Here is a 13,165-nt window from a genome sequence, read left to right on the forward strand (position 1 = left end):
ATTTATGAAATACTAAGAAAGAATCATGTATAGCAGGTTTTAATCTCTGACTTAGAATCCCTCTTCCTACCCCTACCCTGAACAAGTATAGTGTCTTCTTCCCTCAGAGTACAGAGTGAAGTGTTTTAAAATGAATCTAAGATGATATGAGTTTGATCCCCAGTTCGGTCACATACTAACCACTTAAACTTGGGCAGGTTATTTAATTTCTGTATACCTCAGTATCCTCATCTGTAAAATGGGGATAATAATAATATTTGGTTGAATTGTTCAAAATTAGTATTTTTTAAAGTCAAAATAATTTGAATGAAGTTTAATTAAATATTTATTCTTATAATTTGTTATCAGATTAATAAATATGAGCACTTAGAACTGTATTAGCACATAGGAAGCATTCAAGAAACATGTTAAATATTATTACTAAACAAATTCTATCCCCTTTTTAGAGGGAGAACTCTAATATTATTTATTCCCAGATGGCCTTAACTGCTTCATTTCAATTATTTACTACTTAAACCAGTCATGTGTCAATAACTCATGTAATATTGTATTCTCTTTCTGCTACTTATTTACTTTTACATTTATTCTCACTCCAGGAAAATGAAAACTTTCTTAAAAAAACAAAAATATACAGAAAATAATCTTTATACTCCCTTCTCACCACCACAATTTCTTTTGTTTAGGGCCATTTACAAGCAAATTTCCCATATTCAAAAATATTTCTCATTTTTGTATACATTATGTATGTGTATGTGTGTGTGGGTGCACACATGCACATGCACTGAGAGTAAGAGAATGAATTAGAATATTAGTGACAGTGGTGCTGAGAGTCAATAAATGGCTTTAGAAACCAAGAGATAGTCCTTTGAAAAGATAAACAAAACTGACAAATCCTTAACCATACTCATCTAGGAAAAAAAGAGGACTCAAATAAATAAAATCAGAAATGAAAGAGGAGAAATAACTACAGACTCCACAGAAATACAAAAGATCATAAGAAAATACTATGAGCAATTATATGGCAAAAAAATTGGACAATCTGGAAGAAATGGATACATTCCTAGAAACATACACTCTCCCAAGACTGAGTCAAGAAGAAATAGAAAACCTGAACCGACCGATTACCACCAACTAAATGAAATCAGTAATCAAAAACCTCCCCAAAAAACAAAAGTCCTGGACCAAATGATCCAAACATTCAAAGAAGAATTAACACCTATTCTTCTCAAATTATTCCAAAAAATTCAAGACAGGAAGTCTCCCTAACTTCTTTTATGATGTCACCATTACCTTGATTGCAAAAGCAGACAAAGATATTACAAAAAAAGAACTATAGAACGATATCTCTTATGAACATTGATGCAAAAATCCTTAACATAAATATTAGTAAACCAAATTCAGCAATACATTAAAAATATCATACACCATGATCAAGTTGGATTTATTCTTGGGATACAAGGTTGGTACAGTTGCCACGAATCAATTAGTATGATATACCACATCGACAAATCGAAAGATAAAAATCATATGATCATATCAATTGATTCAGAAAAAACATTTGACAAAATCCGGCATATATTTATAATAAAAACTCTCAGCAAAGTGGGAATAGAGGAAACATACCTCAACATAATAAAGGCCACATATGACAAACCTACAGCTAACATCATACTCAATGGGGAAAGGCTAAAAATGTTTTCCTTAAGATAAGGAATAATACAAGGACGCCCACTTTCACTACTCCTGTTCAACATTGTATTGGAAGTCTTATCCACAGCAATAAGACAAGAAAGAGAAATAAAAGGTATCTGAATTTTAAAGGAAGAAATAAAACTCTCATTTGCAGATGACATGATGCTATATAGAGAGAACCCTAAAGATTCCACCCAAAAACTGTTAGAACTGATTAATGAACTCAGTAAAGTATCAGGGTACAAAATTAATATTCACAAGTCAGTGGCATTTTTATACACCAATGATGAACTTTCAGAAAGAGAAATTAAAAAACAATCCTATTATAATTACAACAAAAACATTAAAATACTTGGGAATCAAATTAACCAAGGAGGTGAAAGACCTGTTCTCAGAAAATTATAGGTCATTGAAAAAAGAAATTGAAATAAATGGAAGCATATACTGTGCTCATGGGTAGAAAGAATCAACATCATTAAAATGGCAATATTACTTAAAGCAATCTATAGATTCAATGCAATCCTTATCAAAATACCAATGGCATTTTTCAGAGAGTTAGAATAAATAATCCTAAAATTTATATGGAACTATAAAGACCCCGAATAACCCTGACGATATTGAAAAAGAAGAATAAAGTTCGAGGTATCACACTACCTAATATCAAACTATGTGACAAGACTACAGTAATCAAAACAACATGGTACTGGCATAAAAACAGATACATTGATCAATAGAACAGAATAGAGAGCCCCAAAATAAAGTCAGGCCTATATGCTCACTTAATATATTACAAAGGAGACAAGAGTATGTAACTGAGGTAAAGATATCTCTTCAATAAATGGTGTTGGAAAAATTGGACAGACACATGCAAGAAAAAGAAACTGGACCACCTTCTTACACTGTATACTAGAATAGACTCAAAATGGATTAAAGACTAAAATGTAAGACCCAAAACCATAACAATTCTAGAAGAAAATATAGGCAGTAATCTCTCTGATATTGCTACTAATAATTTCTTTTTGGACATATCTCCTCTAGCAAGGGAAACAAAAAAAATAAAGAAATAAAGAAATTGGACTATATCAAACTAAAAAGTTTTTGCACAGCAAAAGAAACCATCAACAAAATGAAAAGACAATTGACTGAATGGGAGAAGATATTCACTTATGATACATCTGATAAGAGGTTAATATCCAAAATATATAAAGAATTCATATAACTCAACAACAACAAATAAAGCAAATAATCCAATTAAAAAATGGGCAGAACTGGATAGATATTTCTCCAAAGGAAAAATATAGATGGCCAATAGACATATGAAAAAGTGCTCAAAGTCACTAAATCACCAGAGAAATGCAAATTAAAACCACAATGATATATTACCTCACACCTGTCAGAATGGCTATCATCAATAAATCAAAGAACAAGTGTTGGTGAGGATATGGAGAAAAGGGAATAATCATATGCTGTTGGTGGGATTGCAAATTGGTACAGCCACTATGGAAAACAGTCTGAAGGTTTCTCAAAAATTAAAAATTGATATACCTTTTGACCCAGTAATTGCACTTATGGATATTTATCCAAAGAAAACCAAAACAATAATTCATAAAGATCTATGCACCCCAATATTCATGGCGGCACAATTTGCAATAGCCAAGATATGGAAGCAACCTAAATGCCCATCAACAGACGACTAGATAAAGAAATTATGGTTCACATACACAATAGAATATTACTCAGCCATTAAAGAAAATTAAATCCTACCATTCACAATGATATGGATGGACCTAGAGATTATTATGCTGAGTGAAATAAGTCAGAGAAAGATAAATACCGTAGGATTTCACTTATATGCAGAATCTAAGGAAAAGAAGAACAAACGAATCAAAAACAGACTCAGAAATATAAAAGACAATCTGGGATGTACAGAGGGGAGGGGTATTGGGAGGCTGGGAGAAAGGGATGAAGGGCTAAAAAAGTACAAATTAGTAGTTGATAGATGGTCATAGAAATGGGGGGCACGGCATAGGGAATGCAGTTAGAGTTAGTAATGGCTAGGTGGAGAGCCAGAGAAGAGAAAGGGGAATCAGGGGAATCATTTCATAAACTACATAACTGTCTAACCGATGTACTGTATACTTGAAACTAATAATAAAATAAAAATTTAAAAAATGGCTTTAGTGCCAGGTTATCAAATCATCAATGAAATAAAACCCACAGTAAAATTTGGTGAAACAGATTGGATTTAATATATTTCTGAAACCCAGGAAATTAGCCACCAAGAATTTATGTGAGAATCTAAAATAGGAGATTTTGTATTTGGCATGAAAAGTAGACCGTGTTGATATTAAATTGGGAGAGAGGAAGATAATTATATATGCTTACCCATTATTTCTTGAAAAATTGTTTTGAAGTGATTTTACTATTGTAGTTAAAATGCAAATAATTCTAGAGTCTAATCTATTTTTTACTGCTATTTTAATTTAAAATTTGTTTTGAGTGTTTCATGTTCTCTTATATAGTTATTAAAATAAAAATTCTACCTTCTTTAACAACTAATACTTCAGACATTTTGAGCTTTTTATATACTACAAAAAATATACAAACTATTTTATCATATCTGAAAAAACTATAAGCAAATGTCATGAACTTAATATAAATTACATATTAAAATATAAACTATTGGTTCAAAAGGGTTTTTTAGTTATTTTAGTAAATAGTTAATTATTATTTCAATTTACTTTATATGAAAGCATTTCTTACAAGCTACTAAAGGATCATTCTTTTCAAAAATGGGGGAAGAAAAGAATAATATAATTGAAAGATGATATAATTGAACATTGGTCTTTTAAAAAAAAGGAAAAAATGTTTCATTCTCCTCTTGGTGTTCTATAGTTAATATCATAGGGAAATTAAATTAAAATTTGTTTTACATTACTTATGTTACACAATACTCACTATACATTTATCAGATTATATTTAAAAAGTTGAGTGATAAATTATCTTTTGTAAATAGTGGCAGATCTTTGAGCGTTTTTCGAAATGCTTTGATAGTTTCCACATTTGTGGCAGCTTTTACTATTGTCTTTTAGTCTATCCAAAAAGATTGCATAGACCTGCGGACTCCACACAAATCTATTAGAAACCATAGTCTAAAATACTGGTAAAAAAGTTTTCAGCTATAATCCATGAAATGTATGAAGTCCCTAGAAAACATCCTTTGGAAATAAAGAGTGAAATTTTATATATATATATATATATATATATATATATATATATATATATATATATATATATGAAATTATATATATATACAAATTATATATATATAATTTCGTATATATATATATATATATATATATAGAGAGAGAGAGAGAGAGAGAGAGAGAGAGAGAGAGAGACACTATATATATATATAGTGTCTGGGCTACTTACAAACATTCTGGAAAGCAAAGACACTGTTTAGTTTTATCAGTAATCAATAGAGTAATGATAAAATCTACCTGAACTCTGACTTTTGAAATACATACTGATGTTCATTTCAAACCATTTGTAAAGCCTCTGGATTTTATTCTCCTAAGGTATATACATCTCTATTAGTAGTAACTCAACTGCACACTTTGAAGCTTATACTCTACTCTCCTAGTTTAGTTCCTCTATCCAAACTGCTATAGTATCTCATCAACCATCAGTTCTTTCTATGAACTGTACCACACTAGACCAGAGAGTCTTTTGTTGTATAATGTGCAAAAATCTTTCTAAAAGAGAGTCATAAATTCTCTTTGAAAGTAGTAATTTCCTACATAGTTTTTCCTTCTTTTCTTCTTTTTGGTCTTCTTACTTTCCAATACTTTCTATTGTAGATAAAGCACCAGACTGCATATCATTTACTTTCTGCCTTCAGATTGTCTAGGTTTGGAAATTAACTACTCCTCCTTTTGGTGAGGTGAGTTAGGAAGATGATATAATGCCTTGTAATTATAAAATGTATAAAATAATAGTGTCATCTCATAGATATTTATGAAGATTAGTATATGATAAAGTATAATAAATTAGTATATATGAAGCTCTTTGTAGCCCTAAATAAATGCTAGCCATTTGATGATATCAGTCTCCAACGGCAGGTTTTGTTATATTTTACACACCTACCAGAAAACATATAGTGACTACTATTGCTTATCATATCATTAATTGAATTGTCTTCTGCCTCATGGTCAAAGCTTCCTAAATTTTATCCCATGTTGTCACCTTTTAATCATCTCTCATTAGTCCCATAGTTTTGGTACATCCTCCATATTCTGTCTTTCCTCCTCACAACATTTAATTGCATTTCAATTGCAACTTTTTTCATAGTATCAATCAGTCCTTTCATACCTTTACTACAGTCTTCTTGGGCTTTCAAAATTCTATACTTTTTGAAAATCCAACTCAAAGCTCACCTTCTTCCTAAAGTTACAGAATACTTTGAAAGATACCTCTTCAAAATAGGTTTTATTTTTTCGAATTATACACTTTAGAATTCAATTCTAAGAGTCTTGCATGTTTCTATATTTTTTTTATAGTATGCTTTTCAATAGTTAAATCTTAAGTTTGTTGAGATTTAAAATTTATTTTATTCTTAGTCTCTATACAAAAGCAAATTTTTGATTGTCAAAATTCTTATTTTCTCAGGACTAATGGTTATGAATACAGAGATAAATACTAAAAAATTAAAATAGATGCTAGTACTTTGCATGCCACCTAACAAAGAGTCTATATGTACTATTATTGTTGAATGAAGAAGAAAAAAATAGATGACTTATATTCAGCTACTGATCATCAATTATGTATCAGAAAGAAAAACATTTAAAATCCTGTGCAGTGGGAGATTATTGTGACATTTCTATTCTGGAGACTTTCTTAAAAGACAAGTTATAGTTTGTGTGATTCTGTTCTCTCTCCACAGGGGATCCAGAAAGAAAGCACAATTTACAGAGCGACAGGGTCTTAAGCAATGGCAGTTACATCTCATACTCCTAGATAAGTTCCATCTCACCATTGTCTGTCTGTCTCTATCAAACCATATCAAAAACAATATCAAAAAACTGAGAATTTAAAGAAGGGGATAACATTCAATTTATATATATATTTTTAGTTAAACATGGGGCTGAAGATTTACAGTCCTTTAGCAACTGAAATGGTAGAAATGACCATATTATTATTGAGTAAATGTAGAATGCAAGTATAGGATCTAGTACCTAAAAAATGTCCTATTGTACTATCTTTTAAGACAGCAGCTATAATGGTATAGTGAGTTGAATTCTTTTAACTTTAAAATGTTTATAATTTTAGCTAAAGAAAGAAACATCAGAAAATAGTAACTTCTGATAATGAACAACCAGATTTAAAATTAATTCTTCATATTAATTTGTCAATTTAGTCAATACTTTAGTGAAATAAAATAGTATTTACTTATATTCCTGGTAAGAGCAAGATGTCAAACATAGATAAAGGCATGAAGGAGATAGGGAATTGGTAGTAACAGAAATTTCAGTATGAATTGGTAAGCGTAGCCTATTTTATGATTTAATTCTTGTTGTTCTCCATTGCACACTATACTTATTAATCTTCTATCTGAGCCACTGACATCTAATCAGTCTGAGAGCTGGGGCCAGCACTTAGATATGTTTTACCTGGCAAGCATTATGTTTAGGAAAAAAGAAATACACATGCGTTTGGGCAGGGCACACACTCTCAGGTTAACAATAATCCCTGTTCTTTATTTTATCTTGTTCTTCACAGCTTTACTCTAAAAACAAACAAACAAAAAAACTTGTCTCCAAATTCCTGAAGCCATTTGAATTTGCCATCCTTGGTTTAGGACTTCAGCAGATCTGTCTTTATTCTAGTCTTTTCTCTATCAATTAAAGTTATTGAGTATGAAGCTAATTAGAGGAACTAGGAGGGGAAATTCTGGTTTGTTGTGCAAACTTGTCTAACTGAATCACTCTAATTTTAGTTAAGACTACAGTCTACTTGTTGCATATACACCGGCATATGTCTTACATAACATTTCTGAAAGTATTTTCTAAGAGCCAAATATAGACCTTTATAAACAGGAAATATTTATAAGACAATCATATTATTATACATATAAAAAGCAATTTACCGAATAAAAAAATAGTTTAGCAGTTTTTACCAAAAATTCCTGCTGTATTATTAAACACAATCATGTTTAAGTGACTATATATAATATGTACTTATATATTTATAATCTATAGCATATATGATACGTATTTACTATTTTTAGTATTTACCAAAGTACAACTACTTTTATACATGTTCCCTCACAAAACATATTTACCTATTTTTTATTCAAAAGTATATCAGCTTACTCTTTAGACATAAACATTTCAATTAATCTATATAACTCTAAATAGCTTTTATCAGAATTTGGATATTCATGCTTAAGATAACGATGCATTCATATCAAATAAACATTATACTTTTCATGTTTCTCTATTATGTACAGTTGCAATTGTTCATAATCACTTTTATATTGAAGTCATAAAAGTGACTTCAATATAAAAGTCAACAGTTTTCATGAAATATCAAACAGCTACCCAAAACGAATATGGGACAGAAAACAAAACGAATGAGAATGACAAGATATATCCTTTGGACTACTGATACCTTTATTATTGTCTTCTCAATAATCATGTCCCCAACTGGCATTAGAATACCTCCAAACACAGCCAGAATTGCACCAATGACAGCACCAGCGATGAGCCCATAGTTTCGATCGCAGCCCATTTTTCTTGTTCAGGGGGAAATTAAGGTTCAACTCGCTTCTTTCAAAATCCCAGGTCCAACTAATGTGGTTTCCAAGAAGTATGGTTCTATCATTAGAAAGAGATCATAAAACAGAAGCTTAAATATCAATACAAACAGACCAAAGTACAAAGAAAACACATATATGAAACAGGTCATTTTGCCAGTTATCAGTAAACAAATGCTTTTTTTTCTTTTGCTGTTTTAAGAAACTGACCTTCTAGATTATATCCTCCCCTTTCTTGCTTTTTACCACCTACCAATGGTAGAAATAAAAAATATTATCACATAAAGTAGTTCTTTAAAGTTCTCCTCTTTTAAACTTTCTTCCTATGGATGATCAACCTATTACAATCTTATTCCAGAAGAACATGCTTACTGTGCTCTCACCCTTGCCTACTTTTCCTCAGCCTGGGACACTTACTTGGTTGCATCTTCACCCTTTATCTGGCTTCTCTACCCAAACACAGTTATCCACTCCCTGCAGACTAAATGTGTGTAAACTGATATCTTCTCTAAGTGCTAAGCAAGTATGGTAACAGATGTTTTCTTTACCATACCTTATTCGCAAATAAACGGCAAGATATGGATTTTATAGGAAGTGATCTGATGAGTCTCAGAAAGAACGAATTCTTCTACTCATTTGTCAGATATCTGTTTAAAAAAAAAAAATGGGTAAATTGGGAAGATACATTACCAGAAAATCAATACTAGAATACTCTCTAATATCACCAAAATTATTATCACTGTCAAAAGAAAATCCCATTTTCATGAATACTGAGCTTACGCCTGAATTGTTTCTTATAAACAGTGTTGAAACACTGAAATATTTTAAAGAAATATACTTTAATTCCAATTTTATTATTAATAATTGACTTTTAAATAGACTAAATGTGCAAAGAATTTGAAGAAAATATAGAATGTAGAGGATGCCTGGTTTTAATAATAAGCATTGCTTTGTTACTAGTCTCAAATATTTTTGTTTATATTCAATTGCAATATTATTCATATTATCATGGGCAATTGATTCATGTTAATTCTACTGAAATAAACTAGTTTGTGCCAGTATGTATTTCACATAGTCAATCTTTTCTGGTATTTTTTTTTTACTGAAGTTATTTCATACAGATTAGAAGAAAATAATTTGTGTAATAAGTGGATCCTCTTATAACAAAATTAATAAGAATTTCTTATTTTTGACTAGTATTGGAAAATATACTCATTTGAGCTATTTTGGTTGTAATAGCATTTTTTAAATGGGTTGACTTGATATTGATGAACAGGCAAAATGTGCTTTGTAGCTTATAATCAAATATTCCCTACTTCAAAATGCCCATGGCCAAGTAAAACATAAATGCCAACAGAATGGAGGCTACAGACAAGAAAGAATCATGCACAGAATATTTTTGTCAAAACTGTAAATGTAATTTTAAAAAATTATATATGGTTTCAGATTTTCCCTCCACAGCTTTGCTGCCACACAGTGATCTTATGATTTTATTAGTATTTTTTGTACTTGAAGAACCATTTAGTTTTTTCAAGAATATTACTTTTCAAGAATATTTCAAGAATATAACTAAGTAATTAATGGTGAGAAAATAAGAAAAATTAGACTTTTTTCCCAAAACAGAAAAGATAAATGTTACAAAATTTTTTTCCATGGCAATTTTATTTATTTTTTATTCTTGTTTATCCTTCATGAACTTCCTCTACCTGTGCTTCCAATGTAAATCAAGATGTAAAGAGTTCATTCACACTGAGGTCTTGGTGGTTAAGAAGCTTGAATAGTCATGAGTGTCATATGATTTTTCAAATGTGAAAGAAAAACACATAAGTCTAAACAAGTGGTTTATTTTTTCCTGTGAAATTCTGTGCCTCATTGAGCAGGTGGGGTTGGCTTTTTAATTGTCTGGGGTGGAGTGTGAAGAACAGCTTTCCTCACTCTCTAACATTATGAAACGTGCTACCTTGTATGGCTTTGGCCAAGGTCATCACAATACAATGGAACAAATTACTTAAAGCTGATAATAAGGACTGGCTATTATCAAGAAGAATTTTCTTGGAATGTATACTTGTATAGCACCTTAAAATTTTCTTGAAATATAATCTTTTAAACAACCAGAGTAATTGCTAACCACAGAATATCTTTCTGTTGTCTTGTATACTATGCACACATAATCATATTCAGGATAGCTTATTAAGTAATATTTTGCTGAATACCCATGTCATAGACCACCTCCTCCCAACTCTCATTTGGAAGTTATAAAGTAAGGTAGCAATAAAGTATAAGAATCCATCCTGAAGTAATTGAGATTAGTAGGTTAGAGATTAAACCAAAAACTGATTTGCTACTTTCTTACCAGGTGATCATGGCTAAACCTTTTAATCTCTCTGTATCTCAATTTTCTCATGTGTAAAATAAGATGCTAAGACAAAATCATCAGTTTTTAATTTCAGAAGCCTAACCCGTTCTTCACTTGAATTCTTATATGGAAGATCAACAGACAGAGTAACTATAACAGCACTGGTAGGAACCCAGAGACCTTGATTTCTAACTTAGTCTCACCACTACCATCTGACACTCTCCTTCCCACCTTTATAAAGCTCTAGGAGAATCTCTGTTGATTGTATGGTTTTGCAAGCCCATTTAAAATTGGGACAGGAAAACCATAGTGTTAAATTCCAGTTTTGTTCATATAATATTATGAATCTATTAAAAAATACAACTCAAAGATTAAGTTATCTTTTTTCAAAAGTTATGTCCTATATAAAATTCACTAAAAATTATTCAATGTCAATATCATTTGGCAGTCTGACAGATAGAAATGATTTTAAAATTACACTATATGGTTGCTAAGATAGATATGCATATATGTATGTGTATATGTATATGCAAATATATGTTTATGCATATATTTGCCCCTTTTCTGATTCTATGCCATAACATAGTTGTGAATCTATCTGATTTATCAAGAATCTTTATCCTTTTTTTCAGTAGCCCTGTGTACTACAGAGAGGAGTTTCTGCAAGGAGCAAACAGTCCCAAAAATGTCCACTGGAGGACCTAGGGGACAGCACATGTTTTCCTTCTCCCTCTCTAAACCTGAAAATCCATTATTATGACTTCTACAGACCCTAAGCCTAGAGATGTCATGTAATGGGTATGCCTGGGTACCACCTAGGCTCTGTCTGCTTTAAAGTAAAACTGAAGTGAAATAGTGTACACTCCCACTACTATTGAATCAAGTTCATCAGAAAATAGAAGTGTTAGATAATTTATTCTGAAGAATTACATGGTTAGACAGTTATTAGTCTAACACCAGCCTGACTGATATATAAGCAAAGATACAAGTAGTTAGGTAACATTACTTCAGACATGGACTGATATGCTTGAAAGAGATAGACAGACAGACAGACAGAGAGACAGGCAGAGAGACAGAGAGAGAGATTGATTAAGTATATCTACTTTTTCAAATTTTCTAGTTGAACTACTTTTGTTAACTCGATATAAGTTTCTAACTCTTTTCTCTCTCTAACAGGCAAGATATTAGACATACTTGGGCTCATTTATTACTCTTCAGTACCTTGATATCATCATGAGTAATTAAGTATTGCTATTATAATTATACTTTAACCTTAGGCTTTGTACTACAAAATTACAATCAGTTTTATTCACCTGAGGCAAAGAAGGGCCAAATGCATTATGCACTGAGTACATAAAAGTTCAGGCTACACGGCACATTCTATTCAACAGCTTTTCCACTCATGTTTATCTTCAGGAAAAAAGAATTGTAGTTTGTCCTCAATCTTCTTTCAAATTTAGGTATTTAGAGCATGTAAAATTTGTGTCTTCCACACTTGGTTTTCTTAATAATACAGCTCTTACATATTAAAATAGCTAATTTATATCACTTGCTAATTTGTATTAAATTTTATTCTTTATTATTTTTCCTTCTTAAGAAATTGACAAGACATTGATATCTGTAATAATATACTTCTTGCTTAAAGTACCTAAATTTAGAAAGCAAAGAAAAATGATAGGTATAGAAAAGAACACTAATTACGAGACGTCTGTAAAAAAAAAAAAAATTAATTTTTAATTTATGTGTGAATTTTCATCCAATCAGAATATATGGAGGTGAATATATAATAGAAAGAAATTATAGACATCTAGAATACCAAACAATAATATAGTCATTAAATTATACTTTAAAAATTTCAATTTAAAACTTGTTTTGGTGTCGTCTTAAAAAATTAAAACAAGTACATTGAACTTCTTGTTATACTAAGGAACGTTCTATAAACAAGCCTCTCTTTTGGAATACTTTTTTGGAGTACCCGATTACAGAGATTACTGTAGGTTTGAAATGATTAGAGTAATATTTGTTTAGGTTTAAATGGAATTATTTAGAGCCGTTCTTAATCTTTGAACCCTAGACAGAAATACTGTTACCTTTTTTTTTCTACCCCAAATTCTACTATCAATAGTAAGATACTATACAATTTGCAATGGTTAAAATTCTGGGCTTTGAAGCGAGTAATTGAGGTTCGATTCTAGGTCTTAATATTATAGTTTCTCTGTTACTCAATTTTCTTTAAAATAAGTATAGTATACATTAAATAAGGTTGCAAATATCAAAATCAAATGAGATATTGTATAAAA

General features: G+C 30.6%; 1 protein-coding gene across 5 annotated transcripts in view; it reads right to left on the reverse strand.

Annotated features, from left to right (window-relative positions):
* Positions 1 to 13,165, reverse strand: part of CD36 (CD36 molecule (CD36 blood group)) — a 265,165-nt gene that overhangs the window by 24,789 nt on the left and 227,211 nt on the right. For 4 of the 5 annotated variants that reach the window (XM_039849422.1, XM_039849424.1, XM_039849421.1 and 1 more), the window contains 2 exons: positions 9,063 to 9,156; positions 8,365 to 8,570 (listed from right to left, as the gene is read on the reverse strand). In XM_039849422.1, coding sequence (XP_039705356.1) covers positions 8,365 to 8,484 — 120 coding nt within the window. In that variant the 5' untranslated portion in view covers positions 8,485 to 8,570; positions 9,063 to 9,156. The remainder of the gene's footprint in view (positions 1 to 8,364; positions 8,571 to 9,062; positions 9,157 to 13,165) is intronic. The other variant, XM_039849425.1, reaches the window with a different exon arrangement.

Source organism: Pteropus medius, unplaced genomic scaffold (assembly GCF_902729225.1).
Source record: "Pteropus medius unplaced genomic scaffold, Ma_sr-lr_union100, whole genome shotgun sequence".
In the NCBI taxonomy this organism is placed as follows: Eukaryota; Metazoa; Chordata; class Mammalia; order Chiroptera; family Pteropodidae; genus Pteropus; species Pteropus medius.